At 47.8% G+C, this 26481-nt stretch overlaps 1 protein-coding gene across 2 annotated transcripts in view; it reads right to left on the reverse strand.

Moving 5' to 3' along the window:
* Nucleotides 1-17383: 17383 nt before the first annotated feature.
* Uggt1 (UDP-glucose glycoprotein glucosyltransferase 1) overlaps nucleotides 17384-26481 on the reverse strand; it is a 104968-nt gene continuing 95870 nt past the window's right edge. For both annotated transcript variants that reach the window (XM_052192940.1, XM_052192939.1), the window contains 3 exons: nucleotides 20599-20715; nucleotides 20046-20199; nucleotides 17384-18150 (listed from right to left, as the gene is read on the reverse strand). In XM_052192940.1, the coding sequence (XP_052048900.1) occupies nucleotides 18125-18150; nucleotides 20046-20199; nucleotides 20599-20715 (297 nt within the window). In that variant the 3' untranslated portion in view covers nucleotides 17384-18124. The remainder of the gene's footprint in view (nucleotides 18151-20045; nucleotides 20200-20598; nucleotides 20716-26481) is intronic.

The raw sequence follows: 26481 nt of genomic DNA on the forward strand, positions 1-26481 counted from the left end.
ACAAAGCAATTTGGGCAAGCAAGGACCTTGATGAAAGCATTGGGATCGCTCCGAGGACGGGGGTGGGGGTGGGGCGGAAGCCCGGTCTAAATCTCCCAGAGAAGACCTTCTCTCTTCTGGTCACTCCTCTTCCAGTCCCTCCGTACTCTGCCCATGCAGAGATCCAAACCATACTCTGTCCCCATCCCAGCTTATCCATCCCCTTCCTGCCTGGCCCCTACACACCCTGAGGGAAAGTGCGGACCTGCGGACCTCTTCCCCAACTCCCAGTAGTATCCCTGCGGCAACTGTGTGCACAGGAGATGCCGGAATCACAACATCCGTCCAAGACCCCATTGAGGACTGTGTTCTGCGGCTTGCCTGCTGCATTCTGGGCACCCCAGGGGTGAGGCAGACACGCAAGCCTGACACCCTGGTGGTGGTGTTCCCTAAGAACTGGCCACCTCTCACTGAACTCAACTAACTCACCGATGAGGCTGGGCGGTGGGCGGTGAGTCCCAGCACTCGCCTGTCTCTTCCTTCCAAGCGTTGGACTACAAGCACGTAGCGCCACACCCAGTGTTTTATGAGAGCGTGGGGAGCCGACTCTGAGCCATGTCCCACGCCTCCCACTCTCATCTCTGTGTGGATTCAGAGTGGAGCTTTTATGTCTTCCGTGATATTTTAGAGTCACGTTGTTTCTCCGTTTCTCAGCTGCAGGACATCTCAGTTACTTCCCAAGTTGCAGGATCTGGGCTGTTGCTTGATTTTTCATTCTTAGTCTTTTGAGGTGATGAATTACATCACTTGACCGCCCATATTCAATGTGTGTATCGCTGTGGCTGTGCTGATAGACATTCTCTATCTGTTGTCTTCATTCCAGTCTTTTGGGTTTTTTTTTTTTTACTTTTTGTGCATTCTCTCTGTCTCTCTGTGTCTCTCTCTGTCTGTCTGTGTGTGTGTGTGTGTGCCCACATACACAGGTCCCTGTGTGTGGAGGTCAGAGGACAACCTTGAGTGTCAGTCCTTACCCGCTATCTTGTCTACGGTAGGGTCTCACTGTGTAGGACAGGCTAGCTGGCCCATACATAGACTTCCACATATTAGGAATGGGGCAGGGGCTGTCATAAGAATGACCACCCCGCTAAAGAATCTTCACAAGACAGTACATGCACAGAAGGGTATGCAGCCATAACAAGTTCTGGCAAGCATACACACTGAGCAGGAAGGCTGCTGAGTGCTTTCTCCCCAACCTGAGGGTTCTGTGCCTTTACTCAGGGTCACACTGTTACACTATTGGCTAATTTGTATGACACAGCACAGGGTAGGGAGTAGCTGACATTTCTGGGGGCAGGCAAGAAGCAGGAGAACCAAAACTTACCTTCCAGGAACTAGAAACTATATATTTGTATATGTGGTGGTAGGGGGAGGAAATTTGCAAAATGGTGTTTTCTTGAAATGGAATCATCCTCGCTTAGCTAATCATTTTTTATTTTAATTTTTTGTTTGTTTCTTTTTTTGCATGTAGATATATCAGTTACTTTTCTATTGCTGTGAAGAGATACCATAGCCAAGAAAATTTATGAAAGAGAATGTTTCTTGGGGGTTCACAGTTCCAGAGGGCTAGAGTCCATGAGCTTCCAGGCAGCAGGCAGGCAGGCATGGGGCAGGTGACATGGCTGAGAGCTTGCACCCTGAGCCACAGGGACAAGACAGAGGGAGGGAGAGCTAACTGCAACAGTGTGGGCATTTTGAAACCACAAAGCCCACGCCCACTGGCAAACCTGCTCCAACAAGGCCACGCCTCCTAATCCTTCCCAAACAGTTCCACCAACTGGAGACAAAGCATTCAAACAGATGCGCTCCTGGGGGCCACTCTAATGTAAACCATGACAATACGTTTATCCATGACATAGATATACATATCTATATCTATATATACACATATATATGTGTATATATGTATGTATATGTGTGTGTGTGTGTGTGTGTGTGTGTGTGTACCTGATGTCCCAAGAGACCAGAAGAGGAGGTCAGATTGTTCAGATTGTTGCTGGAGCTGGGGTTTCTGTGGGGTCACCTGTCTGCACAGGTGTCTAGGTTCTTCCCAAAGATGAAAGAAAAATTGAATATCCAGGGACCAAAAGGAAAGACTCAGAAAAGGTGGAAAGACTCAGAAAGGGGTTTTTGGAGGAAGAAAGGAAGAGAGCACAGAGCAGAAGGCACCCTGTTGGGAAGAGGGGTGCTCAGAACTGGAGGTCCTCCAAGTGGCATCCTGCTGGTCCTTTCGTGAAGCCTCCAGAGCTTTCTCCTCTTTGACTTCTCTTCTTATATGTTATTTCCTCTTTGCGAACTGAAAATGCCTTTCAAAACAGTATTGTTTGTCCAAAATAGCCAGAAAAACATGACTCATTGTTCACAGAATGGCCTTGACTTGATAGATGGCCGGTTGACGGATGGCGGACGGCCTTGTGAGCTAAGCCCTCTCCAGAGGTTGCGTGGGAAAGTCACCTCCTTCCCGGTGGGACTGGGAATCTCTTCCAGATCTTTTTATTTTCCCTGACCTTTTATTGACCCCTCACAGGAGCCCCTCAGGACGGGAGTTACAGAGAATGGTGAGCCAACATGTGGGTGCTGGAAAATGAACCCAAGTCCTCTAGGAGGTGTATGCCTATAGTACCAGATCTACGTGCCTCTGTCTCCTAAGCGCTGGGATCAATCGTGTGTGCCACCACACCTGGCTTGGATTTTATTTTTTATGTGTTATCTATGTCATGAGGAACAAAGTCCTGAAGGTATCCTTCTGCCTGAATGTATGTAAATCAGGACATAGACAGCTCACAGATAGTATTGGGTCCTCATGGCATCTCCAGCCCTTGTAATCTTGTAAGTTTTGTGCCCTAGACTACCTTGTTGCTTAGCATGGATGCTAGCACACCAGGTATCACATGTACTTCTGGCCACAGAACAGAGGAAAGGGGACTGATGAGTATACTTTGTCCTTTTTAAGGAACCTTCCTATGGGTGTTAAATTGAACCTACATGGGTTTCCACGTCCTTGGGGTGTGGCAGAGGAACAAATTTTGACAATGTAGACTTTTTGAAAATCAAACACTTTTCTTCAAGAGAGTAAAAGGACAAACTAAAGACTGGGAAAAGGCGCTCAGTTAAAACCACAGAAGAGGGCTGGTGAGGAGAGGGACTACTCAGTGGGGAAGACACAAGTTTGAATCCCCAGAACCTGGTATAGCCAGGCCTGATGTAAAATCCCAGTGCTCCTACAGGAAGGTGGTTCAGACGCTGAGCCCAGGGCTCTGTGCATGCTAGTGGTTAGGGTACAGGGGCTTCACCGTGTTCTTATACGGAATGAATGCTGGTCTCCTGGAATGAACTGATCTCATGAGAGTGGGTTCTTATAAGGTAAGACCACCCGTGAGCGTGTCCCTTCTGCACACAGTCACTTCGCCATGCCACTGTGCAGCCAGGATCTCCCTCATCAGAGGACAACCACATGAAGCCACTGATTGCAGATTTTCAGTCTCTGAAAGTGTGGCCTCCATAAAGTGTGATAAGGTACTGTATTCGTGTCATAGCAGCACAGAACAAAAGAACAGAAAGTTAACGGAGTTTAAATTAAGTCGGAAGGGTGGTTCCCTAACCCAATAGGATCACTGTCCTCACAGGTGATATAAAGGGGCGGGGCAGATGGCTCAGTCAGTAAAGCTTACCAACCAAGCAAGCATGATAACCCGAGTATAACCCTGTATTGACATAAAAACGAGGTATGGTGGTATATGTTTGTAATCCCAGCACCAGGGAGGCAGAGGCAGACAGAACCTCTGGGCTCAGTAGCCAACTGGCCAGTAAGAGACCCTGTCTCAAAACATGGTAGAGAGTCAGTGAGCTGGCTCAGCAGAGAAAGGTTCATGCCACCAAGGCTGATGTCCTGAGTTCCATCACCCGGGTCACACAGTGGCAGGACAGGACCAAGTCCTGCATGTTATCCCTCTGACCTTTACCATAAAACCATGGCGCATGCGCACACGCACACATGCAGGCACACACATAGTCTTCCTAGGGATAAGAGCTCTGACCTGATCCACTCTGATGAGTCACACGGTGGGCAGTGAGGAAGGCAAGGCTTAACTGAGAGCTAAGGAGAGGCGCTTAGCGCCTCTGTAGATACATCCTTCAAGACTCACCACATGGGGGTTAGTGTCCTTCAGGACTGCGTTAGTTATGTTCCTGTTGGTATGATAAAATACCCAGATGAAAAGCAGCTTGGGAGCTGGGCAGTGGTGGCGCACGTCTTTAATCCCAGCACTTGGGAGGCAGAGGCAGGCAGATTTTCTGAGTTTGACGGAAGCCAAAACGGCCTGGGCTACGGAGTGAGTTCCAGGACAGCCAGGGCTATACAGAGAAATCCTGTCTTGGAAAAAAAAAAAAAAGCAAGAGAGAGAGAGAGAGAAAGAGAGAGAGAGAGAGAGAGAGAGAGAGAGAGAGAGAGAGAGAGAGAGAGAGAGAGAGAGAGAGAGAGAGCAAAGCAACTTGGGGAAGAGAGGGCTGTTTTAGCCAGAGTCCCAGTGGGACTCCATCACGTGATGAGAGTGCTGCATCAGTCTGGCAGTCTGGAAGTAGAGAGTAAGTCAAGGAAATGAGTCCAGGCCCTCAAACCCTCCCACCCACAGTGGGCTCAACCTTGTAAAGATTCCATGATCTTCCCAAACAGCACCCAGCCAACCAAGTGTTCAAACCCGTGAGTCCTGCATTCAAACCACAGCAGGGAGTTTTGGGTTTCTTTTGTCATGGGTGAGTCAGTCAGTCGGTTTGTTGTTTGACAGTGTTTCTAGCCCAGGCTAGACTAGAATCCCCTGTGTGTCTGAGGATCATCTTGTACTTCTGATCTTCCTGCCCCCACCCCTAGAGTGCTGGGATTATAGATATGGGCTGCTGTCCTTGGCTTTGTGGTACTGGAGACGGAAGCCAGGGCTTCCTGCATCTAGACAAGGGCCCTACCAACCAAGCCACATTCCCAGCCTAGAGACTGTAACTTAGCCCAGCCAAGGGTCCCTTGTTTTCATCCCTTTCCTGTTTCCCAACAACTCTGCCACATGTTCCCACGGGACCGTGTTCTAGCCAGGCACATGGGGCCAAGTGGCCACAGACTGAGCCCGCTGAAAGTAGAAGTCACAATAATTCCTCTTCTTCCTCCTCCAAGTTGCTTCTGTCAGGTTGATTACAATGATGAGAACTTGTTACAGGGAGCAGACCCCCCCCCCCAGTTTTAAAACGTAGATATACTTAGTATCAAGTTCACATCACTGTGAAGGAAATTAGAATCACATAGTAGCCACCTGTAGCTAGCTACTTCCTGTGTTTTTGCTGAGGTTAAAATATAGGTAGTGGATGACGGAAAGGGACATTCTGGTACACTGGACACTGCTAACTCAGGGACACTGGAGATGGCTACTTATAATCAGGATCTCCAGTACGGTTAGTTAGGTGAGCATGTTTGACCTCAGAAGGATGCTAGGGCATTGGAAGGGAAAACACAACTATGAACTCTGGCAGTCACTGCCGGTTCCTGGCTGCTTGGGCTCCATTATCAATCAGCTTCTTGGGCCAAGGGCTGGAGATGGTTGCCTGGCTTCCTTTAATAGCTGGAGAGAAAGGCACGATCCTAGCTAACTAGTGGAACAAAGGCTGAACCTAAGGTTCAGTGGTTACAGGAAATGAATCACCATCTTGAGCCGCAAACTCCTTAGCTTCCTTTTTATTTGGGCATTTATATGTTTCTTCTAATGAGCTGTGGCCCAAGGTCGGGAATTGGCCAGCTGTGGCTTGTCTAGTTGGGGACCTTCCAGCGCTGAGTTCCAGGGAACCACGAAGTGGGATGCTCCCTGACCCCGCTGTGTAAGCACAGCCTTGGTGCACCTGCCTCTGCCTGTACACACTCCTTCCCTCCCTCGGGACTACAATTGTTACAATTGTTCTGACATTTCAGTTCCAGGCACATCTGCCATCTTCTAGAGCTGGATCAGCTCTGCTCATTCCTGCCTCTTGGCCACGCCCCCCATATGAGTTACTGTTCCCATTGCCCTAACAAAATGGCGGGCAAAAGCAACTTAAGGAAGGAAGGGTTTATTTTAGCCCACAGGTTGAGGATGCCGCCCATAATGATGCGGAGAACATGGCACCAGGAAGTCAGGCAGCAGATCTCATTGTATCAGCAATCGGGAAGCAGAGAGAGAGGAGCTCCAGGACTCAGCATGCTGTTTCTATTTTACTCAGTTAAGAATCCTGATCAGTCACTGGGAAGGGGTGGCGCACATCTTTAATCCCAGCACTTGGGAGGCAGAGGCAGGCAGATTTCTGAGTTCGAGGCCAGGCTGGTCTACAGAGTGAGTTCCAGGACAGCCAGGGCTACACAGAGAAACCCTGTCTCAGAAAAACCAAAAAAAAAAAAAAAAAAAAAAAAAAAAAAAAGAATCCTGGTCAGTGAAATGATGTCACCCAGGCCTGGAGTGACTCTTCCTATCTCCTGGACTTTTAGCTCCCCTCTAGACCCCTCCAACCATCCTGATCTTAGTAGCCAGGAGGTTCTGTGACAGCAGAGCCGAGCTAGATCACCTTTTCAATCATGACCCTCCAGTGCTCCACTCCCTGTGTTACTCAGCCTATGGCTGTAAGCCAAAGTGCTAACCATGGCCTACAAGATAGCAGCGGCGTGTAAACTGTGGCTCACCGGACACTTCCTCGCACACTCACTGTGACTCACAGCTCCCTGCTTGCTCTGGCGATGCACCTGGGGTCACTTCAGCCCTTGCCTCAGAGATCACACGGTTGCAGAGATAAGACAAAACAGCTCTATACTGCTAGTCATGAACTCTTAGAGTAGGCCATGCAGCCTGGGCCAGACTGATGTCTGCTGATGATAGCCCCTAACTAACACCTAACACCAAGAGCAGCCTGGCCAGCTGAGTCTGCCCCAAGAACTTGACCCAGTATGACCACAGCTGTTTTATGCCACAGTTTGTGTGTATATGCATGCATTTACTTGCATGTGTGCACATGTGCATATTTATGTGTCTGCTTATGTTTCCATGGGTAACTGCATCTATGTGTGTACGTGTGTGTTTGCTCACATGTGTATTTACACACGTGTTGGGGGTATCACATTGACAAGCTCACTGCCCTTTTTGCTTGATCCCAGACTTCCTCTTCCTTTCCTATTTACCTGTTTGTTCTCCATGACCCTACAGCTGAGGGTGACTCCAAAGCTTTGATCTTTCCATCCTCCTGCCTCTGCACTCTGTAGTGGGAGCAAACCTGCACGCTATGTGCAGTTTTACTCCCGTGCTCTCACATATCTCCTAATAATAACTTAATCCATGGACACCTCCTGCCTATGACTTCCTCTGCACTCACATGTAATAATAAAGCATGCATGTGTGTATTGGTACATGTATGCTCATGTAGAGGGTTTTAGTGAATCTGAGTTACAAGTAGGACCCCGTGTCACAGCCTTCTACTTCTCCATTTCCTCATTCGGTGGCGCCTTGTAGAAAGAAAGCTCTATGGAGCCCTCCGGTCACACCTCCTCCTGGCCTTTTCACGGCTGCATAATATTTCACAGCACACTCACCTGGTTCTTGATCACAAGCTATTTATTGTTGGTGGTCAGTTTGAGGCAGGGGTGAGTTAAGGTCAGAGCTCAGACCCTGGCACCCTCCCTAATATGTCTGGTCCGGCTATCTGTTCTCAGGGAGTCAATTAAATGAAGAATACTGAAGGGGAAAAAAAAAAGAAAATGGAGATTTATTCAATTTGTGCATTGGAAGAAGAAGAACAAAGAAATTCAGTGACAGTTCTCCCTTGTCTGTGTGTGTGGTCCAGACACAAAGCTTAGGTCTAAAGAGCAAGAAGTAAGGGCGAGACACAGTCTTCCCTGTCCACCAACTCTTTATCATCCGCTCAGAAGCAGTCTTTGTTGCAAAGTGTTGTAAAATTGTAACTCTGCAGCCGGCCCAGGGCCTTGGCCTTTTTCTTCTCCCAGCAGGAGATAAACAGTTTCTTGGAGTCCATTCTCCACCAATCTGATAGTCGAAGGTAAAGAGAACCAACTGTCTTCGTGCCAGAAGTCCCTCCTGCCTTGGCCTTGTTATCTATAAGCAGCTGCCCTGCTGGGGCTGCTAGGCCTGGGGACAAATGCACCTTAAATGTTAACAGGTGTTAAATTTTAACAGGACACTTGCTCGAGGATCCACATCCAGCCAAGGCAAGGCTGAAGCTAAGGCCGTTTCTAGCTGCCAGGACCCCGAATGCGAGTGCGCCGGGCGCTCAGCACAGCTCAGAGCAATACCTTCAGCACAGTGCCTTGCCTGTCACTTCCTCTGGCTCAGCTAAACTGCAGGTTTCATCAGCACTGCTTAAGTCTAAATAAAAATCTCCCAAATTTCCTTTGCTAGTTCTAGCGCCGTGGGGCAGCTGTCTGCCTGTGTGGTTCCTGCTTCTCTAACAGGGACTGCCTCACCACAGGTATGCACCCAGTCCTGAAGACAAATCTTGCTTTTTAAATTTGCTGGGGGCCGGCCAGTTCTTACTATCAGAGCTACCAAGTATCTCAGAAAATGTCAGGCTTTAGGACCCAGGAAGCGACCAGGTTCGTCTGTTAAGTAGTTTGGTCCACTGTGCTTCCAGAGCACTGATAAGCTAGTAACATTGCTGTATTAGGTGTGTGAGAAAGCCTAGGGCATAGCTGAAAAAGAACTAAGGTGTCTGACGCATGAAGGATTTCTGAACAACAACACCTCCAGGCAGAGCGGAGCCAAATAGACCCATAGCGGTAGCAGTGTAGCGGTCAGCAAAGTGGAGATTGCAGAGGACCTGGGGCTGGGGAGGAAAGAGGTGTCCTCCAGGCCGCAGTGGCTGCCAGGGTGATCAGTAATCAGCAATAAAACCCCAACCCACCGTAAAGTGAGGAATATGCCAGGCAGACTCTAAGGCGACCAGGCAAAAAGCGATGCTGGATGGGAACACACCTGGCTGCAGATGCTTGCCCTGTGGTCTGTGGTTCTTGGGATGCTCGAGGCTGCCAACCGCACTGCACTAGGAGGCCTTGGGGAAACACTTTAGGGCTCAGTGAGCAGAGTGGGGGTGGGGGGAGCTATCACGGAAGGATATCCTCAATTAAAACTCAAGACAAGAAGGAGCTTGTTTGTTTGTTCATCTGTGTGGGTTTGTCACAGGGCTCAGCCAGTGCTTGCCGCCAGGCCTGACAACCCTGAGTTCAGTTCCTGAGAACTGAACATAAAGGAGCGAAAGAACCAGCTTTGGCAAGTTGTTCTCTGCCCTTTACATGCAGGCTGGGAAGAACGGCGAGGACACACACTACCCCTCACATAAATGTCACTTAAATTTTAAATATATTTTTAAAATTTTTTATCTTACATTATGAATATTCTGTTTGCACGTATGCCTGGGTACTATTTGTGTGCAGTGTCCATGGATGCCAGAAAAGGTGTTTGACCCCCTGGAACTGAAGTTGCAGATAGTAGTGAGCCACCAGGTGGGTGCTGGGATTTGAACCCTAGTCCTCTGGAAGAGTAGCCAGCACTCTAAACCACTGAGCTATCTCTCCAGATCCCTAATTCATTATTTTTGTAAGTGTCTGCATTAAAGCTAAGTTCTAGCGTGTGTGTGGGGGGGGGGGGGGGGGGAAGATGGTGGATGTCTGGAAGGAGGATCCTCAGCAGGTAGAAGAGCTTCCTGGGCAAGCCTGAAAAGTTGGGTGATCCCCGATCTCATGGTGGAAGGGAGGCTTGCCCAACAGTGCTTCCCTCACCAATCCAACTCACAGACCCTCCTGCATGCTTCTTAACCTAATCAAGTTGACAAAATTAACCACCAAGAAAGCATTTTGTTGTGGGTTTTGTTTTGTTTTGTTTTGTTTTTGTATTATTATAAGCACTGGTTCAGCCTCCTTCTTTGTTCTAGGTCCTGCCTGATTTTCTTTTTGTCTCTTTTTATCAGTTTTGATAGTTTCCACATTTACAGCGTTTGTCCCTGCAATTGCCAGTGTATGTATTTCTTTCAAAAGCAGGTGGTAGGGGCTGGAGAGTGGCTTGGTGAAGAGCACTAGCCACACTTCCACGGGACTAGTGTTCAGTTCCCAGCATTTATGCTGGGCAGTAAGCTGACGAACTTTCTGTAGCTCTGGCTTCAGGGATCTGATGCCCTCTTCTGGCTTTCACTGGTACTGCACACACATCCACAGTACCATAGCTCTTTTAAAAAAAGGTAGTAATATCTCCATTTCTACTTTGGATTATTTGAATATTCTCTCTCTCTCTCTCTTTCTCTCTCTCTCTCTCTCTCTCTCTCTCTCTCTCTCTCTCTCTCTCTCTCTCCTCTCTCTCTCTCTCTCTCTCTCTCTCTCTCTCTCTCTTTTCCCCCATCAGTCTACTGAGGACTTTTCAATTTTGTTGACATTTTCTAGGAGGTAATTTTGGTTTCATTGATACTTACCCCTCCCTTTTGGCATTTGATAATTATCACACTCTTGCATTTCATCAAGACATTCAGCTGGTAGTGACTTGAAACTTTCTCTTCCATGCTGAGGACTGACTCCAGAGACTTGTGCTCTGCCATTGATGCCCACAGCCGTCTTGGTTTGCAACATGGCCATTTACAGCTAGCCATTTCCCAGTTACATTTCAAGAGTTTTATCTGCTGTAGTTTTACTGTAAATATATCAAAGTATTTCCAAATTCCCCTTTTGCTTTTTTTCTTTGATTCATTGGAAAATAATTTGATGTTGCCAGGTACCCAGGATATATCCCAAAGACCTCCCTCTGAGGAAACTGGGGCAAGAGGCCCACCGTGAGGACAGAGACTAATTAAGTAACCTAAGCTTCACTCAGACTGAGTTAGATCCACTCCCCTTCTGACAATGCAGTCACCTGGAGCTTTCTGCATTGACTATGTGCACACTCACTCTTTCCAAACAGTGGATCTGGCTTCTTCAGAACCTCCCAAGCCCCCACCTTCAAAGGACTGTATGTATTCTCTGAAGAACAGTACAGATTTCTCACTCCTAATGACAATAACTTAGATTGTTTCTATTTAACTTTACTCCCAATGTATCTAGTAGGAAGAAGAGAAGCGTTGGTTTTGGGGGCATACACACAGAGGCACATTATGTCCTTCAAGGGAACTTTGAGGTAAACTCTCCTCTTTACTATCTTCTGCCTATGTATAATTGCCCATAAATATGAATAGAGTAAGATGCATTATGGGAGAAGACATTCAGTATGATGTAATTTACCAACCAAACTACTGCAATGTAACTAGCTGCTACAATGTAACTAGCTGCTACAATGTAACTAGCTGCTACAATGTAACTAGCTGAGATGAGTACCTGTTTTCACAACTTCCCTACCTGTGAAACACAACTGAGAGCCAAAGTACAACCTTAGTTTAAGTTTTTTTTGTCATTCTGTTGTAGCAATGAGAAAAGTATTAGAGTGTGGCTGTGACCTTTATATGTTTCTAAAGAAGAGGTGTACTGGGATCATAGGCTAGTGGCAGGGCATGCACTTGGCATGGCTGGGGTTCTGGGTTCAAGCCCCAGCACTGTGGGGGGAAACCCAGAAAAAGCAAAACCAGGAATAGTGATGGATGGGCAGTCAAGAAAAGACACACATCAAGGGTGTGGGTGCTGGGGAGAACTAAGGCTGGTGGGTGCTTGGGCAGCCTGCGTGGAGCCTTGGGTTCCCACACTTGGGGGTAAGGGAACAAGATTAAGAGATTATGTCACCATCTGGGCGACATGAAGAATCTGAGGCCAGCCTGGGGTGGGATGGGGAGACACACAGAGACAGAGAGATTCTAGTTTTGTATTACGGCTCCGGGAGGAACAGCTGACTGAGCAGCAGTAAATGGGGTGACCCCTCCGTTGAGGCTCACAGAGCGAGAAGGTTGGTGAGCAGGTTCAACCTGATAGCATTTGAATGATTTCAGCAAACACAGGACACCAGTTGCCCCTGTGTCCAGACAAGGCTCAAGGGTAACATGCTAGGTGGTCTGGGGTGTGAGCCCAAGACAGAAGGGGCTGAGGGATCAATTTGACCTCTATGTATGTAGAGGACAGACCTCTAGTCAGAGTCTCCTGTTTGAATCAAAGAGGCAAAAGAAAAACGATCGCAGGGCTGTCGTTAAGTCTAATGACCTGAGTTCAATTTCCGAGAGGAAAACTAGCTCCTATAAGGCATTCTCAAACCTGCACATGGGATGAATTCAGGGTGTCTCTGGTGACATGGCCTCTGCCTCCTGCAGCCTTAGTTCCATACAACAAACTGAACATTGGTCACACTAAACAGAGCCAAGGAGCACTGGTGGGAAAGTTAATGATTTAAGTACAGGAAATGCGCAACTGTAATACTTTTCCACCCCTATTTCCCAGCATGCATCAATCCATCTTTGCATTATACTGTGTTCCGTATGTTAGTTTTTTTTATGTGGTTTTAATTTCTACTTGGGTTGGAGAAATGACTCTCAGTGATTCAAACAGTGCCTCCTCCTGCAGAGGACCCAGCACCCATATCACGTGGCTTGCAACTGCTTGTAACTGCAGTGCAGGGGATCTGATGTGCTCTACCCTCCTCTGGTCATACCTGCACACACATAAACTCACACAGGCTCACAACACTCACATATGCACACGCTTAAAAATATTTCAAAACTGCTGCTCAAGCTGTATCTTAAAAATCCTTAAAAGATGGGGCTTGGGAAACGGTTCAATGGCTAAAGTGCTTCCTGCGCAAGATGGACAACCTAAGTTGAGATCTCTACAAGCCACGTCACAGAAAACGGAGATGGACACAGAAGACGCCCCAGCAGCTCCCACGCTGGCTTAGCCAGCCTAGCAAATGCAGCGGAGGAAGAGACCGAATCTCAAATGGACGGGAAGGACCAGTGGCTTTCACATTGTGTACTGAGGCATCATAAACACACACACACACACACACACACACACACACACACACACAGAGGGGGATGGCTCTAACACATCTACCATTTGTATTATGTATTATGTGAAGACTGACAGTTACCTTCATCCCATAGCATCAAATGTTTAGCTAACATAGAAGTAGATAAACTAGCACAGTTCTGTGCCACTGTATGGTGGAAATCTATTATTTGCTTTTTGGTTTTATAGGACTCATTGCCCTGAGTCTCAGAAGAGACTTTTGATGTTGAACTTCATGCACTTTGCATTCTGATGTGGTCACAAGACTATGGGGGGGGGCAGGAAATGGAATGTGGATGATGTAATGAGACACCCCCCACATTCTGGTGCATTTGATTATTTATCTGCAGTTGGCGATGCTGTCTAGAGCTGTAGGGTATGTGGTCATATTGGAGCACCTGCCTGTCACTGAAGGGAGGCTTTCTGGGTTTCGCTTGCTTCATTCCTAGTTTTGTTTCCTGTCTGCAGTTCAAGATATGAGGCCTCAGCTTCTGCTCCAGCCTGCGCCACGCTGCCACGCTCCCCTCCCGTGACAGGCTCTGATCCCTTTGGAACCATAAGCGCAAATTAAACCTTTCCTTTTAATAAACTGCCTTGGTCATGGTATTTTATCACAGCAATATAAAGGTAACTAATACAAATGATAAAGTTATATTTATGCTAGACAATGTTTTAAAATACATTGATGATTTATCATTAATAAATGTCTGACTGTGTACCTATTTTCTATACTCAGGAACACATAAAAATTCCACAGGTAAGCTGGGCAGTGATGGCGCACGCCTGTAATCCCAGCACTTGGGAGGCAGAGGCAGGCAGGATTCTGAGTTCGAGGCCAGCCTGGTCTACAGAGTGAGTTCCAGGACAGCCAGGGCTACACAGAGAAACCCTGTCTCAGAAAAAAAAAACCAAATCCAAAAAACCAAAAAAAAAACAACAAAATCCGGAGGTGAAGGGTTAGACTCCTCTCTCTCTCTCTCTCTCTCTCTCTCTCTCTCTCTCTCTCTCTCACACACACACACACACACACACACACACAAATGACCAAGCAGACAGCTGTAAGAAGAGAGGAATTTTATTGTGTTGGTGAGCACAGCTTACTTCCATGGTGAAACCCGGGTTGGACTAAGACATCCACAGAGCTCATTGCCAAGTGAGGTGTTGGTTTGAGTGGAAGGTAGGACACAGTTTCTTTAAAAACCCTAAGCTCTGTCTCCATTTTCCCTTTTCTGGTAGGAAAACAAAGTGCCTGGTGGTCTCTTGTTCCAGACTGCCAGCCTTGGGTTACTGTAGTTTCAACTGGCTAAGGGAATGGTGCCCATTTCTCTGTAGAGCTCCAAGGGAAACAAGTAAGGCGGGGCAGAAAGCCCAGGCTGGGAACGCCCGTCCACCCCCCCAAGCCCTCCTCATTGCTAAGGACCCAGGAGGCTCGGGAGGGAGGGAGGGCCTCCTGCTTTCTGTCCCCAACCTGATGGCCTTCCCTGTGGCTTGCTGACACTCAGCTGCTACTCTAGGATGACTCCTTGAGGAGGAGAGTCGGCGTAATCAGCCAGCTCACCACGGCTGGGGAACACAGAAGCGCTGTTACTCCACAGAGACACAAAACACAAAACACACAGCAATGAGTGTGGGGTGAGAACCTTCCAGACACTTGGAAATTTTAGTAACTTCCTGAGTGACAATGTTTAATGTGCTTGCACTTGATCCAGCATTTGAGAAGTCCTCATTACCTTAAGGCAGAGAAAGTTCATGAGATTTCAACAGAAAACAGCTACCCTACTTACTAAGCGAGAACATGAGGGGCCGTTTGATTGACACAATATCCCATAAAGCCAAGGACTCCATGACTCTCAAAGAAGACGGAGCCCCGGAAGTCATGCTCCACGCTGCCTGCACGTGTCCCTCTAGACAGTCTTCCGTGAAACCTACCCAGAGAAGTACATGTGAGCGCCCTCCCAAGCCTCAGGAGCGTGGTTTCTTGAGTCATGCAGGACTAACTAGGAAGGGTGATTTTAGAAGGCAGTTCAGTCAGAGGAGCGACTGTATGCTGGTGACCGTGTCTGACCAGTCCTGGCTGTTTCTTCCTTCTTTGGCGACTCAGACTGAAACCAGGTGACACACCTGCCTGCCGTGAGGTCTGCTTCTGACCAGGCAGGCCCAGCATGGTGCATACATGCCCTGAGACGACCATGTTCAACCAGAAATGCAGCTTCTGCCAGGGTAGCAATGCCAACTAGCTTATGAAACCAACACACCAGCACTCTCAACACGGGCACATCCAGTATACTTCTGACTAAACTCAGGACTCTGGAGAGCCGCGCTCCTATGGCCCCAGGGCTGCTCTTCACAGACCGTAGCAGCCAACTCACATTGGCACGTGTGATTCTGACATGTCACAGGTCACATTACCCTAGTGATTCAGAAAGGAAACACTCTACTCCTATATAACAAAAGGCCAAAGACCCATTTATATGTGGACCAAGAATAACAGTGAATTTTCCAGAAGCCTAATTAAGTCACCTGATCAGTTACTTCCTGCTTCTTCAGAATAATCCATCTCTCTTTTCAGTCCCAGCATGCTTTTTCATGGTGACGTCGGGTGACTCTGACAGGGACATCCTTCCAGGGCCACTCGAAAGCAGAAGCACATCTGTGGCAGTTGCTTCACTTGTAGAGATGATTAACCCACAGGAAGCAAGGAAGGAACTGGGGAAGGGGTGGCCTGGACGGCTTCAGGAGGAGGCTGGGTCTGGCCTCTGAATATGACTCATGTCAGGGTGGTGACACTGGAGGGACTAAAGGACCACAGGAGACCTGCGCCTTCCTTTTCCAGAGGATCACACGTGACCTGGTAAAAGAAGGAACCCGGCCACTGGGGCCAGTGTGTAAGAGCGCTGACCACCCACTGCTCCGCACTCCAGGCTCCCAGGACACTGGGAAGCCTGTGTTTCTGCTTACAGTTTGGTGAGCAGCCATGAAAGCTTAATCCAGTGTGGCTATGAAGTCTGAACAAAGGCTGGCTCTTAAGCTAACTTTTGGATTTGAAAAAATGGGGAAAAATTACTTGATATATGTGTGGTAATTTTTTTATTTTTAAAATTCATGTTGTAACATATACTGTATCAATAAATGTCATGTGCTAAGAAGCTGTGGAACATGTTTATCTAAAAGTACCCCCCATGGCCCATTGTCTGGGGATGTGTGCCCCCTCACCGACTTTATGACAAATGACAAAAACACTTTGATAATCCGAGAGTCAAAATACAACATCCTTGGAAACGGCTGGGAATTTATTCCCAGACACCTTTCCAAGGTCAGAGGGCTCAGCCACAGCCCGTTCTTGCTACCAAAGTGCCTGCAGTGGGAGAGGGACTCTGCGGGACCCCGCAAATTCAGCTGGAGAAAACTCCGCGGATCGTCAGCCTCCCCGGCTGGTGGGGGGGGGGGGGGAGCTGTGAGCACCGAACTTGATGTTATCTTTAGTGTTGCTCTTTGTTCTCTTACTCGGAAGCCTCACCTGATGGGACACTTGTGCTCTGCCCGGGCCTCTCAGCAGGGAGCTCCAGCTGACTGAGTTAAGGGGTTTATGCTGGTTCTCTGAGTTCCCAATCGGTTTTTTTTTTTTTGTCTCTATTACTTAACAATTGCCCACTCAAATCCCTAAGCATGGCTCCTGTAGGTCATTCTTCCTTGGTAACACACATACCTAGCTTGGATAGGCAAGGACTTAGTTACCCACGGTGCTCATTCCTTGTATTCAGTCTTTTTTTTGGAGAGCGGGGTGTACAGTGCTGGACAGAAAGCCAGGCCTTGGGCTTGCTAGACAAGCACTGTCTGCCACTGAGACACACCCTAGCTCCCTTATTTTTAAAATCAGCCCCTGTGAGCAGGAAGGCAGGCCAGTGCCCAGCAACACCAAGTCTCTGCTGCAGATCCCTGAGTCCCGGGTGGAGATGACACCACACACCCACACCCGCCCAGCCAGGTTAACAATGTGCCAATGTGCTCCTCAGGCCAGGCCGCTCCTGAAGTGATGTGGGCTGTGGCTGTGAACACACACAGACAGCAGCAGTACCTTAGAGCCGGACCAGGCCTTCGCAAGGCTCAGGAGTCAGAGCACATGGGAAAGACAAGAGTATAGGAGACTGAGGTCCAGAAACTCACTTCTGGTCATAGGTCGGAGAGCACATCCAAAGACATCCTCTCCTGGGTCCAAGAGAAAACTCTTACAAGGGAATAGGCAGACAGTATGGTGACCATTCAGACAGAGGCTGAGCGCGCTGAGAGCGGTCACCAAGGGACTCAAGACGCCTGTGCCCAGCCAGGAAACTGATAACCAACAGCTTTTTAGAAAGTAAGAAGAAAAAGCACACATTTTCATAAATATAAAAATTGTTTACAAAACAATTACCTAGACAGTTCACTGGGAACAGAATAAAGCTTCCTTTGAATTCAGCCACAGTAGACTGAAGAGAATGGCCAATTTTTTCATCTTCCCTTTAACACCCCAAAACTCTCTGCTACCTGCCATTTTCCCAGCCTTACCCACACCACCCGTTTCTGAAGACTGATTTGCTTAGCAACTGCACTGAGCCAACCCTGGAGACACATGATTATCGGTTGGGCTCAATTGAACAATGAGCCTAATGCTTGGGAAGGGGATGAGATGTGAGAAGCTTGTTGGCGTAGACCTTGAGGCGTGGACCGAGCATCTGCCGGCCTGACCTGGGACAGGGTGGGCATCTGCACTGCAGCAAGGGCTGCAGGGAAATTGAGGTAAGGAAGAGCATGGTGACCTGTCTGCCCCGCTTCCGGGCCGGCACTACAGTGTGTGCCTGGGAGGGGCCTGGAGGACTGGGCTTCTTTCAGCTGCTCCCAGGGTTTCTCCCTCGCGAGAAGAGAGTCCCAGAAGATCAGCCACGTGTCTTCCTCTGAGGTACAAATCCAACAGAGCCTTAGCCCAAGGATCTAGCACCCACTAGGGTGCAGTAGTCTAAATCAAATGCTCAGATCAATAGGTGTGGCACACCTGCCCAATCAGTTCATCAGCAGATCAGAAAAAAACAGCATTTAGTACAAAACTGTCAAGGTGGGTTTCCCATCTTCCTCCAGAGATCATAGTTCTTCATGCTTCTGAGATCCTAGGGAAAGAACAACAGAATGTGAGACTTAAGTCATAAAGTACAGTGTGACACTGTCCACAGGACACCACTATAGTTCTCAGACGGTTTATAGAAGCTTGCTGTTTGCTGTTTCTGTAGTAAGGTTTGAATGTGAACCTAAGAGGAGGAGACATTTTTAGTTCTAAGAACTGACTTGGGCTACACATGGCCTGCACCAGGGCAGCGCTGGCTCTCGGCCACACACTTCTCAGAGATCTTCTGCACTTATACATTCTTTCTGTGAGCCAGGGCAGCTGTTCTTTGATCCTTAAACTGTTTTAACGTTGCTAATTGATACATAACAGTAAAGTAAGTCTCTCTGTGTGCACTGCTTTCCCCTTGAGTTACCTGAGATGCTGTCTCAGCAGAGGCATTTCCTACAGTGTGCTTGTACTTTACCATTCCCGTGAGCACACGCCGTGGTGCGCACGCGTGCTCAGAGGACAGCTCTGTGGAGTGGGCTCTCTCCTCCGCTCCGCCGGGAGTTGTGGGGATGAGGACCCAGGTTATGAAGAAGCACTTGTCCGGCTGAGCAATCTCTCTGGCCACTGGTACAGGATTTTAAAGGCGCCTTGTGACAGACCTACTGCTTTTAAACAAGGGCTTTCTAGATACATGGCCGGCTTCAGCTAGGCTCATTCCCCACTCTCAGCACTACCTGATGTCTCCTTCCTCTATGCATAGCATTACCACTCCACCTAGATTTTTTAATATTGCAGATACTAATGGTGACTCTAATTTGATCACTGTCTCCTTATTTCTCATATATGGCTCTTCTTTTGAATAGTCTGTTCATATTCTTTGTCTATTTATCTAAGGATAATTTCATAATGAATTTAATTTCTTTTTTTCCTTTTTATTTTTTTGGTTTTTCGAGACAGGGTTTCTCTGTAGAACAGGTTGGCCAGTCTCAGAAATCTGCCTGCCTCTGCCTCTCAAGTGCTGGGATTAAAGGCATGCACCCCACTGCCCAGCTGAATTTAATTTCTTTTAAAAAGTATTTATTTTCATTTTTTACATGTACAGGTATTTTGCCTGTATGTCTCTGTATAACATATGCATGCTGAGCCCACAAAGTCCAGAAGAGGGCAGCAGATCCCCTGGAACCAAATTATAGACAGTGCTTTTAAAGCTCTGTCCTGCTCCAAATCTGAGTTTTTATGGTGAGTGTGTGTGACTGTAACCTTCTAGCTGTGACGCTTACAATCCTGCGGTCTTCAGAACGGACTCTCAAGTCACTCCAGATCCAAACTCTGCACTGGCTTCTTAGGACGAGTTTAAAGGTATTTAATCAAGAGTACAATTTATTCACTGTTTTTGTAGGTTGGTCTCAAATACACCAAGTAGGTGGAAGTGAGTTTAACTTTTGGTGCTCTCACTTCCCAGCCTGGTGTAAACTGTCCAGACTTGCATGGATGGACAAAGGGAGTAGACGTTTATTTGTAAGCTTTAGTGGCTTCGAAATAAAACAGCACAGACCACCTGATCTGACTGGTATCTTGTAAGGCTGTTTTAAGTATCCAGACTCCACAGTAGGAGGAGAGAACTGAGACCTGACAGGAAGCTGTGCTGCTGTCTACAGGCATGCAGGGGTGCGCATGAACACCGGTGTGCACCCCACCACACACACACACACACACACACACACACACACACACAGTTTTTAAAAAGCATCTCTTTTTCCTCTGACCAACAAGTCAGTGCACGTGTTGGGCGGATGACTACAAGGCCCCACTGAGTGTGCTATTGGGAAGGTTGGCTAAAGGGCTCAACGAGAAACAGACCCTGGCGAGGTCAGGATCAAGGGACACAGACCCTCCATTGTCTCGGCAGCAAATCACAAGGCAGGAACGGCCTGCCAGGCTCACGCTCACCTTCCTGTGTCTCCTCTTCACCCAGTGTCCCCAGCTCTTTCTCCTCTTGGAAGAGGGTCTGCAGCTGTTTGATCTCCTGGTCGTAGTCTTGCCACTCGGGGACGATCCGCACAGCGGCCTCCAGTTTGGGCTCCTTAGTCATGGGATTATTACACTGCAAACACAACAAGCACACCTCAGTGGAGCTAGAGGAAAGGCATACTGTACAGACGCCACAGGGTTCCAGCAGGCTTGTGTGAGACTGAGGAAGGAAGATGGGGATTTCAGGGCTAGCCTGGGTTACACAGTAAACTGCTTTCAAGACCAAAGGAAGCAAAAGTTATAGGCTAGGCAGAAGGCTGCCCAGGCACCGGGGTGAAGTGGGAAACAAGGGTGATGCAGCAGAAATCAGCTCTGCAGGCTGCTGCACGTGACCTGGCATCCTTGGCAAGTGAGGAAGGGCCCTGCTGAAGGGACCAGGACATGCTCTGCAACCCCAAGCACAAATCAGAGAAAGCCTACTGGGACTGCACCAGCAGCCACCGGGCGCTGTCCACGCAGGAGGGCAGCTCACCAGGTCAATGGTCTTGGCCCGCTTCTTAGAGGCGTCGTCGCACCATGTTTCACACCAAAGCCATTCCTGAGGGAGCGATTTGATTGGCACCTGATGGATCATGTTGTTGGGCAAATCCTATTTGATAAAGAAAATAAAACACAAGGGTCTAAAAACTCAGAAAGAAATTTAAATAAACACCCAGTGCTGGCTTAAAATTCAACTAGGAGTGCTGGGAGATGGCTCAGCATTTAAGAATATATTGTCCTTCCAGAGGACCAGAGTTCAGTTCCCAGAAACCAACACCTGTAAGTCCAACCCCAGGGCATCTGATGCCCCTTTCTGGCCTCTGCAGTTACCTACACACATGTGCACATACCCATACATAGACATGTGTACACATATTTAAAACTTACAAAAACAAACAACAATACTCCGTCAGCTAGGGGTTCAAGGGGGTGACTATGACATTAGCACCTCTTACAGAGACCCCAGGGGGTTCCCGCTACATGACAGCTCACAGCCATTTGTATCTCCAGTGCCAGGGGTCCTGTGCCCTTTTATGGGCTCCTCCAGCACTAGGCACACACATGGTACATATACCCACACACAGGCAAACACATACACATAGAAAAAAACAAAAACAACACAAACAAGATTCAATACATTTCCCTGGATGAAAGTAAATTTTAACAATTCCCATTGTTTCCTTTTGCTATGCCCACGCTAGTCTGGGACTTGTCCTCCTGCCTGGCCTCTTACATGCTGAGACGACAGGTGAGAGTCTCCTTGCAGTCGCCTTCTGAAGGGAGAAGAGATGGGTCTTACACATAATAGTTTTCCAGGAGAAGCACCGACTCTCCTGCTCCCAAATGCCAGAGCCCACATTCTCCCACAATAAAATGTTCCATTGTCCTAACGCTCTGGAGTAATGCCCAGGAGTGACTGGCTGTGGTGCTTGTAAAGAGCGATATAGTGTAGTGAGCTGAGCACAGCGCTGTGCGCTACAATCTCAGCACTCTGGAGGCAAAGGCAGGAGCCTTCACGTCACTGAGTTCCAGGCCAGCGTGGCTGGGAGTGATCCTGTCTGAGAACCATGACCAGGTCAGTCATGCAAGCAACAATCACTACAGCCTTGTGCACAATGAGTATAAGTGATCCTGTGGTGGTTTGAATGAGAATGGATCACAGGTTTGAATATCAGGTGGTGGGACTGTTTCCATCAGCCACGCGGCAGCTCACGACCACCTGTATGGGGACAGGTAAGGAGGTGCGGCATTGTTGGAGGAGGTGTGTCACTGGGGGCAGACTGTGACATTTCAAAAGATCTACACCATTCCTGGTATCTCTGTAGAGAAGACGTGAGCCCTCGGCTGTTTCTGCTGCTGTGGTTTTTTGCCCCACCATCAAGGCCTCTAACCCTTTGAAACCATAGGCCTTGTTAAGGGCTTTATCATGGTGTTTTGTCACAGAAACGGAAAAGTAACTGAGACAATTTCCTTCATCAAACCCTGTCAACACAATAAACTTTAGGCCCTGCTGAGCCTGCACCACTGCAATACAAAGAACAGAGTGTCCGTCTAACTTTACACTCTGCGGGAAGAGCAGACACTACATCTAGCATCCGTGGACGAGCACAGGAGACTGCCTGGGTTCCTGAAGACACTGGCGTGGGGCTGGGAGTGGGGCTCAGTAAGGTGTGCTCTGTGTGTACAAGGCCCATTCACTTGCCGTCACCACCATCAAAAAGAAAAGCACATGCTTGCAGGCATCAAAGACCAAATAAGAGAGGAAATTATTAGGCCAGAGATCACTGACTCTCAAAGAAAACTAAATGTAAAGTCTGGGGTTCTTTCCTAAGATGCTTGGCGATGCCTTCTAAAGGTTTCAGTAACCAAGACTTGCATACGACACTTGTAGTTGACAGGACTTGAGGGAGCAGCTTTGGGTACTAAAAGGACACACCTGCAGCTGCAGAGTGAACACCGCGGCAGTCCTAAGGTGAGTCCCCTTAGGGGACTCAGGTCCTTGAGCTCAGTCCCCAGCTGACTGGGCTGTGGAGGTGCTGTGGCCTCTCTGGATGAGGTACATCACTAGAGACTGTCAGTGCGAGTTCATAGCCTTGCTCCTAGCTCTACAACTCACTTGGAGCTCTCTCCAACTCCAGGTCTGGGAGCCTACCATCAGTAACTACCCAATATCTGATTTAGTCCCGCCCACAAGATGGACCCCATACCTGTCACTATCTGAGGGACTAAGAACATGACGCTAGATAGCCCAGGAATCTAGGTAAAACCAAATACTATTGTCTTTAAAAAATAAAAACAAACAAACAAACAAACACAACAAATAAAATGACTCCTAATGACACTCTGCGGCAATCACACATCAGCGCCTTACTGGCCATCGTCAAAGAAGCTTCCTCCTGCAGCAGATGGGAACCATGCGGAGACAGACCATAGCCAGAACTTACGCAGAATGCCATGTCTGTGTCAGATCCCTCCTGCTCAGGGAAGTCCACGGCACAGCCAGGACTTACACAAAATGACATGTCGGTGTCAGATCCCTCCTGCTCAGGGAACTCCACAGCAGAGGAGGCAGAAAAAGTGTAGAAACCAGAGGGGATGGGGGACGCCAACACCACCTCACAGATAAACTCTCAAGCCTGAGACAGTATGCAGGGGCCCGCATGGGTCTGCGGGGGTCCTAGAGCTGCTAGAAGTGGACACGTGCCCGCATCTCTAACCTAGAAGCTAGCTCCTACTGACAATCACTTGCAAATAAAGATTTAATTTTCTTCAAGCAGTCTCACTGTCAAAATAAACTACTCTTAAGGCCAGGCTGCATGCCCACTAGGAGATGGCCATCAGAAAAGAAACTCAGTGGCATCTTTGGAAGTCCTTGGATTCTTAATGTCATGTCAGCGCGTTTTCCCTTTAAAATAATTCTAATATATCTATATATCTATATATAGATATATAGATATATACCTATATATAGGTATGGATAGATGGATGGATGGATGGATGGATGGATGGATAGATAGATAGATAGATAGATATAAAATATAAAATACTCCTACAGCCATATATATCTTGGTTTCCAGTTTAGGGTCTTTATAGGATTCCTGAGTATGCAAATGAGTGGGTTTCTGATTCTTATGCCTTTCTTTTCCTTCTGTTTGGTTGTTCTGTTCAATTCTGAATGTGTTAACTTTTGTTCTATCTTTTTATACTGTATTTTATTATTATCCCTTAAAAGCTAATTTCTACTGAGAATCAGAAAGTGAATCCAATGTGAGGGAGGGGAGGATCGGGAAACTGGAATCAGGATTTATTATGTGAGGTGAGGGGGGAATCTATTTTCAATCAAAGAAAAAAATCAAGAAAAGAAACAGCTGAGAGAAAACATGAACAAAAACAGTCATATGCACAGGGCTGGTGAGATGAGAGCCAGCAGGTGGGTCAGAGACCTCACAGTACAAAGCGCCGTTCTGTAGGAGACAGCTGCTAAAAATAAAGGGCAGAGGAGTCCAGCACAGACTGGAAACAAGAAATACGAAATGGAAGCAAATATGTTAATTAAAATTAAGGACAAACAGAAGGCTAAAATAATTAGACAGGAAACCCAAATGAATGAAAGACAAAAGACAAAAATAACGATTGAGAGAGAGAGAGAGAGAGAGAGAGAGAGAGAGAGAGAGAGAGAGAGAGAGAGAGAGAGAGAAGAGAGAGAGAGAGAGAGAAGAGAGAGAGGAGAGAGAGGGGAGAAGGGAGGGGGAGGGGGGGAAGGCAGGGTCAGCAAGCTAGTGAAGGTGGTGGCTGTAGGAAGCTCTACAGGACACTGCCTAAAGACAGTCAAAACGATTTCCAAAATAGACTAGTGTCATAAATTTTAAAGGAAAAAAAGCACAAACCCTGCTAAGGCCAAACAAGAAAGAGGGCAACAAAGACAGAGTGCCGGGCAGAGGCGTGTGTGGGAACGCAATACCACCACGGCCTGAAGTAGCCATGCGACTGCACCCTTAGCCCTTGGGAACTGAAGCAGGAGGATGGTGAGATGTAGGCCAGCCTGGTTACGTAACTGAGTTCTAGGCCAGCTGCAGTGTGAGCCTGTCTCAAAAACAAAACAAAACACAACAAAACTCAACAGCACTCATAACCAGCCAATCATCCACCCATCTCGATGAAATGCAGATCTCAAACTCAGCCAGAAGAAAGTGATCTCAAAACAAAATACTCAGGGTGGCAGGTAGCAGTGCAGCTGAAAACTCAGAAACCAAAAGACCGTGAAAGAGGAACCACACGGAAATGTGTAAAAGAAATAACTGTGGAGCTGCATGTTTGGATTCGCTGAACACATACTTCAAGCACAGATCCTGTGCTTGCAGGTGGTGTCCAGTGCTGGAGGGTGGCCAGCAAGATCAGGTCCTGGTTAATCACAGAATGATGCTCCTCCAAAGGAATGGAGATAAATACCAAAGAACGAGGATGGACCCCTACCCCACATTATCTGCAAACCAACCAAACTTGTAGCAAAAATGCAGTCTGGTCAGTGTCCAAGGGAGGAGGGATGGGGTGGTTCTTACGCATGCACTGTGAACACCAGCTAGCGTCCAGTGAAACCATACTGCCAAAAAATAATGGTCAGTATACAAAAACCAGCTCAAAAACATACAGCAGTGGCCAATTACAGCAATGCATGCATCTTTAATCTCAGGACTCAGGAGGCCAAGGCAGCCGATCTCTGTGAGTTCTAGGCTAGGCTAGTCTACACAGTGAGTTCCAAGCCAGCAAGGCTACACAGTGAAATCCTGTCCCCAAAATAAATGAACTAACATTTCATTTACACACATATATCTTACTTAGTGTGTGTGTGTTTCTATGGACAACCTTAAGTATAAGTGTTAGACTGATACACTAACGCCACAATAAGCATGGTGTCTCCCGTTGCAGATGGGAGTAGAGACAAGAACCACACTATAACACTGTTGAGCGGCTGCAGACGAGGCTCGGTGGTTAACAGCAGTGGCTGGTTGTCCAGGACCTGCATTTGGTTCCCAGCACCCTTGCTGGTTCCCTCACAACGTCCTGTAACTTTTCCTGGCCTTGGAGGGCTATGCTCACATATACATACTGACCCCTGGTATAGAGACGCACTTAACATGAAAACCTTTTATAAAGCTTTCTGAAGTCTCTAGTAATGATGGTACTAATAACACAGACACAAATAATTGATGACCCACAGTGACATTTACACACGCAGGCACAGGTGCTCACGGTGGCAGTGGCATTAGTCACATAAGTAAAAAAGGAAAACTATCCCAGGACAGGGTGGTACGGCTTGTAGTGCCTGCTCCTCAGAAGGCTGAGGCGAAAGGACGGCCTCATGAGGCCAGAAGTTCACAGACAGTTTGGAGAACAAATGTCAAAAACTTTTTTGTTTTGTTTTTGAGACTGGGTTTCTTTACTGTCCTGGCACTTGCTATGTAGACCAGGCTGGCCTAGGCCTCCAGAGGACAGAATTAAAGGTGTGCTCCACCATGCCGAGCTAGAAGGAAAGATGGAATGAGAGAAAGGAGGGAGAGATGCAAGTGGAGAGCAGCTAGGAAAGGGCACAAAGCTGCGAAGGATGTGAGTAGAGGGAACACATCTCCAAGTCAGCAGAGGACAAGAGGCTAACAGAGCCACGGTGCTGAGGCTAGACCACAGGCTCAGTACTGAGTCTACAGAGCAGCTAGTGGGCTGACTCCCGTCAAAGTCAGGGTGAAGGGCAGCAGTCTGGGATCAGTAACGACATGTTCCTAAGGGGGCTCTGCTTATAGCTTTAGCTTTGGAGTGACTCCTTGATACACCCGAAAATGGAGTCTTTTAATGGATGCTACATATCATAATAAACAACAAA

The sequence above is a fragment of the Apodemus sylvaticus genome, chromosome 9 (genome assembly GCF_947179515.1).
Source record: "Apodemus sylvaticus chromosome 9, mApoSyl1.1, whole genome shotgun sequence".
In the NCBI taxonomy this organism is placed as follows: domain Eukaryota; kingdom Metazoa; phylum Chordata; class Mammalia; order Rodentia; family Muridae; genus Apodemus; species Apodemus sylvaticus.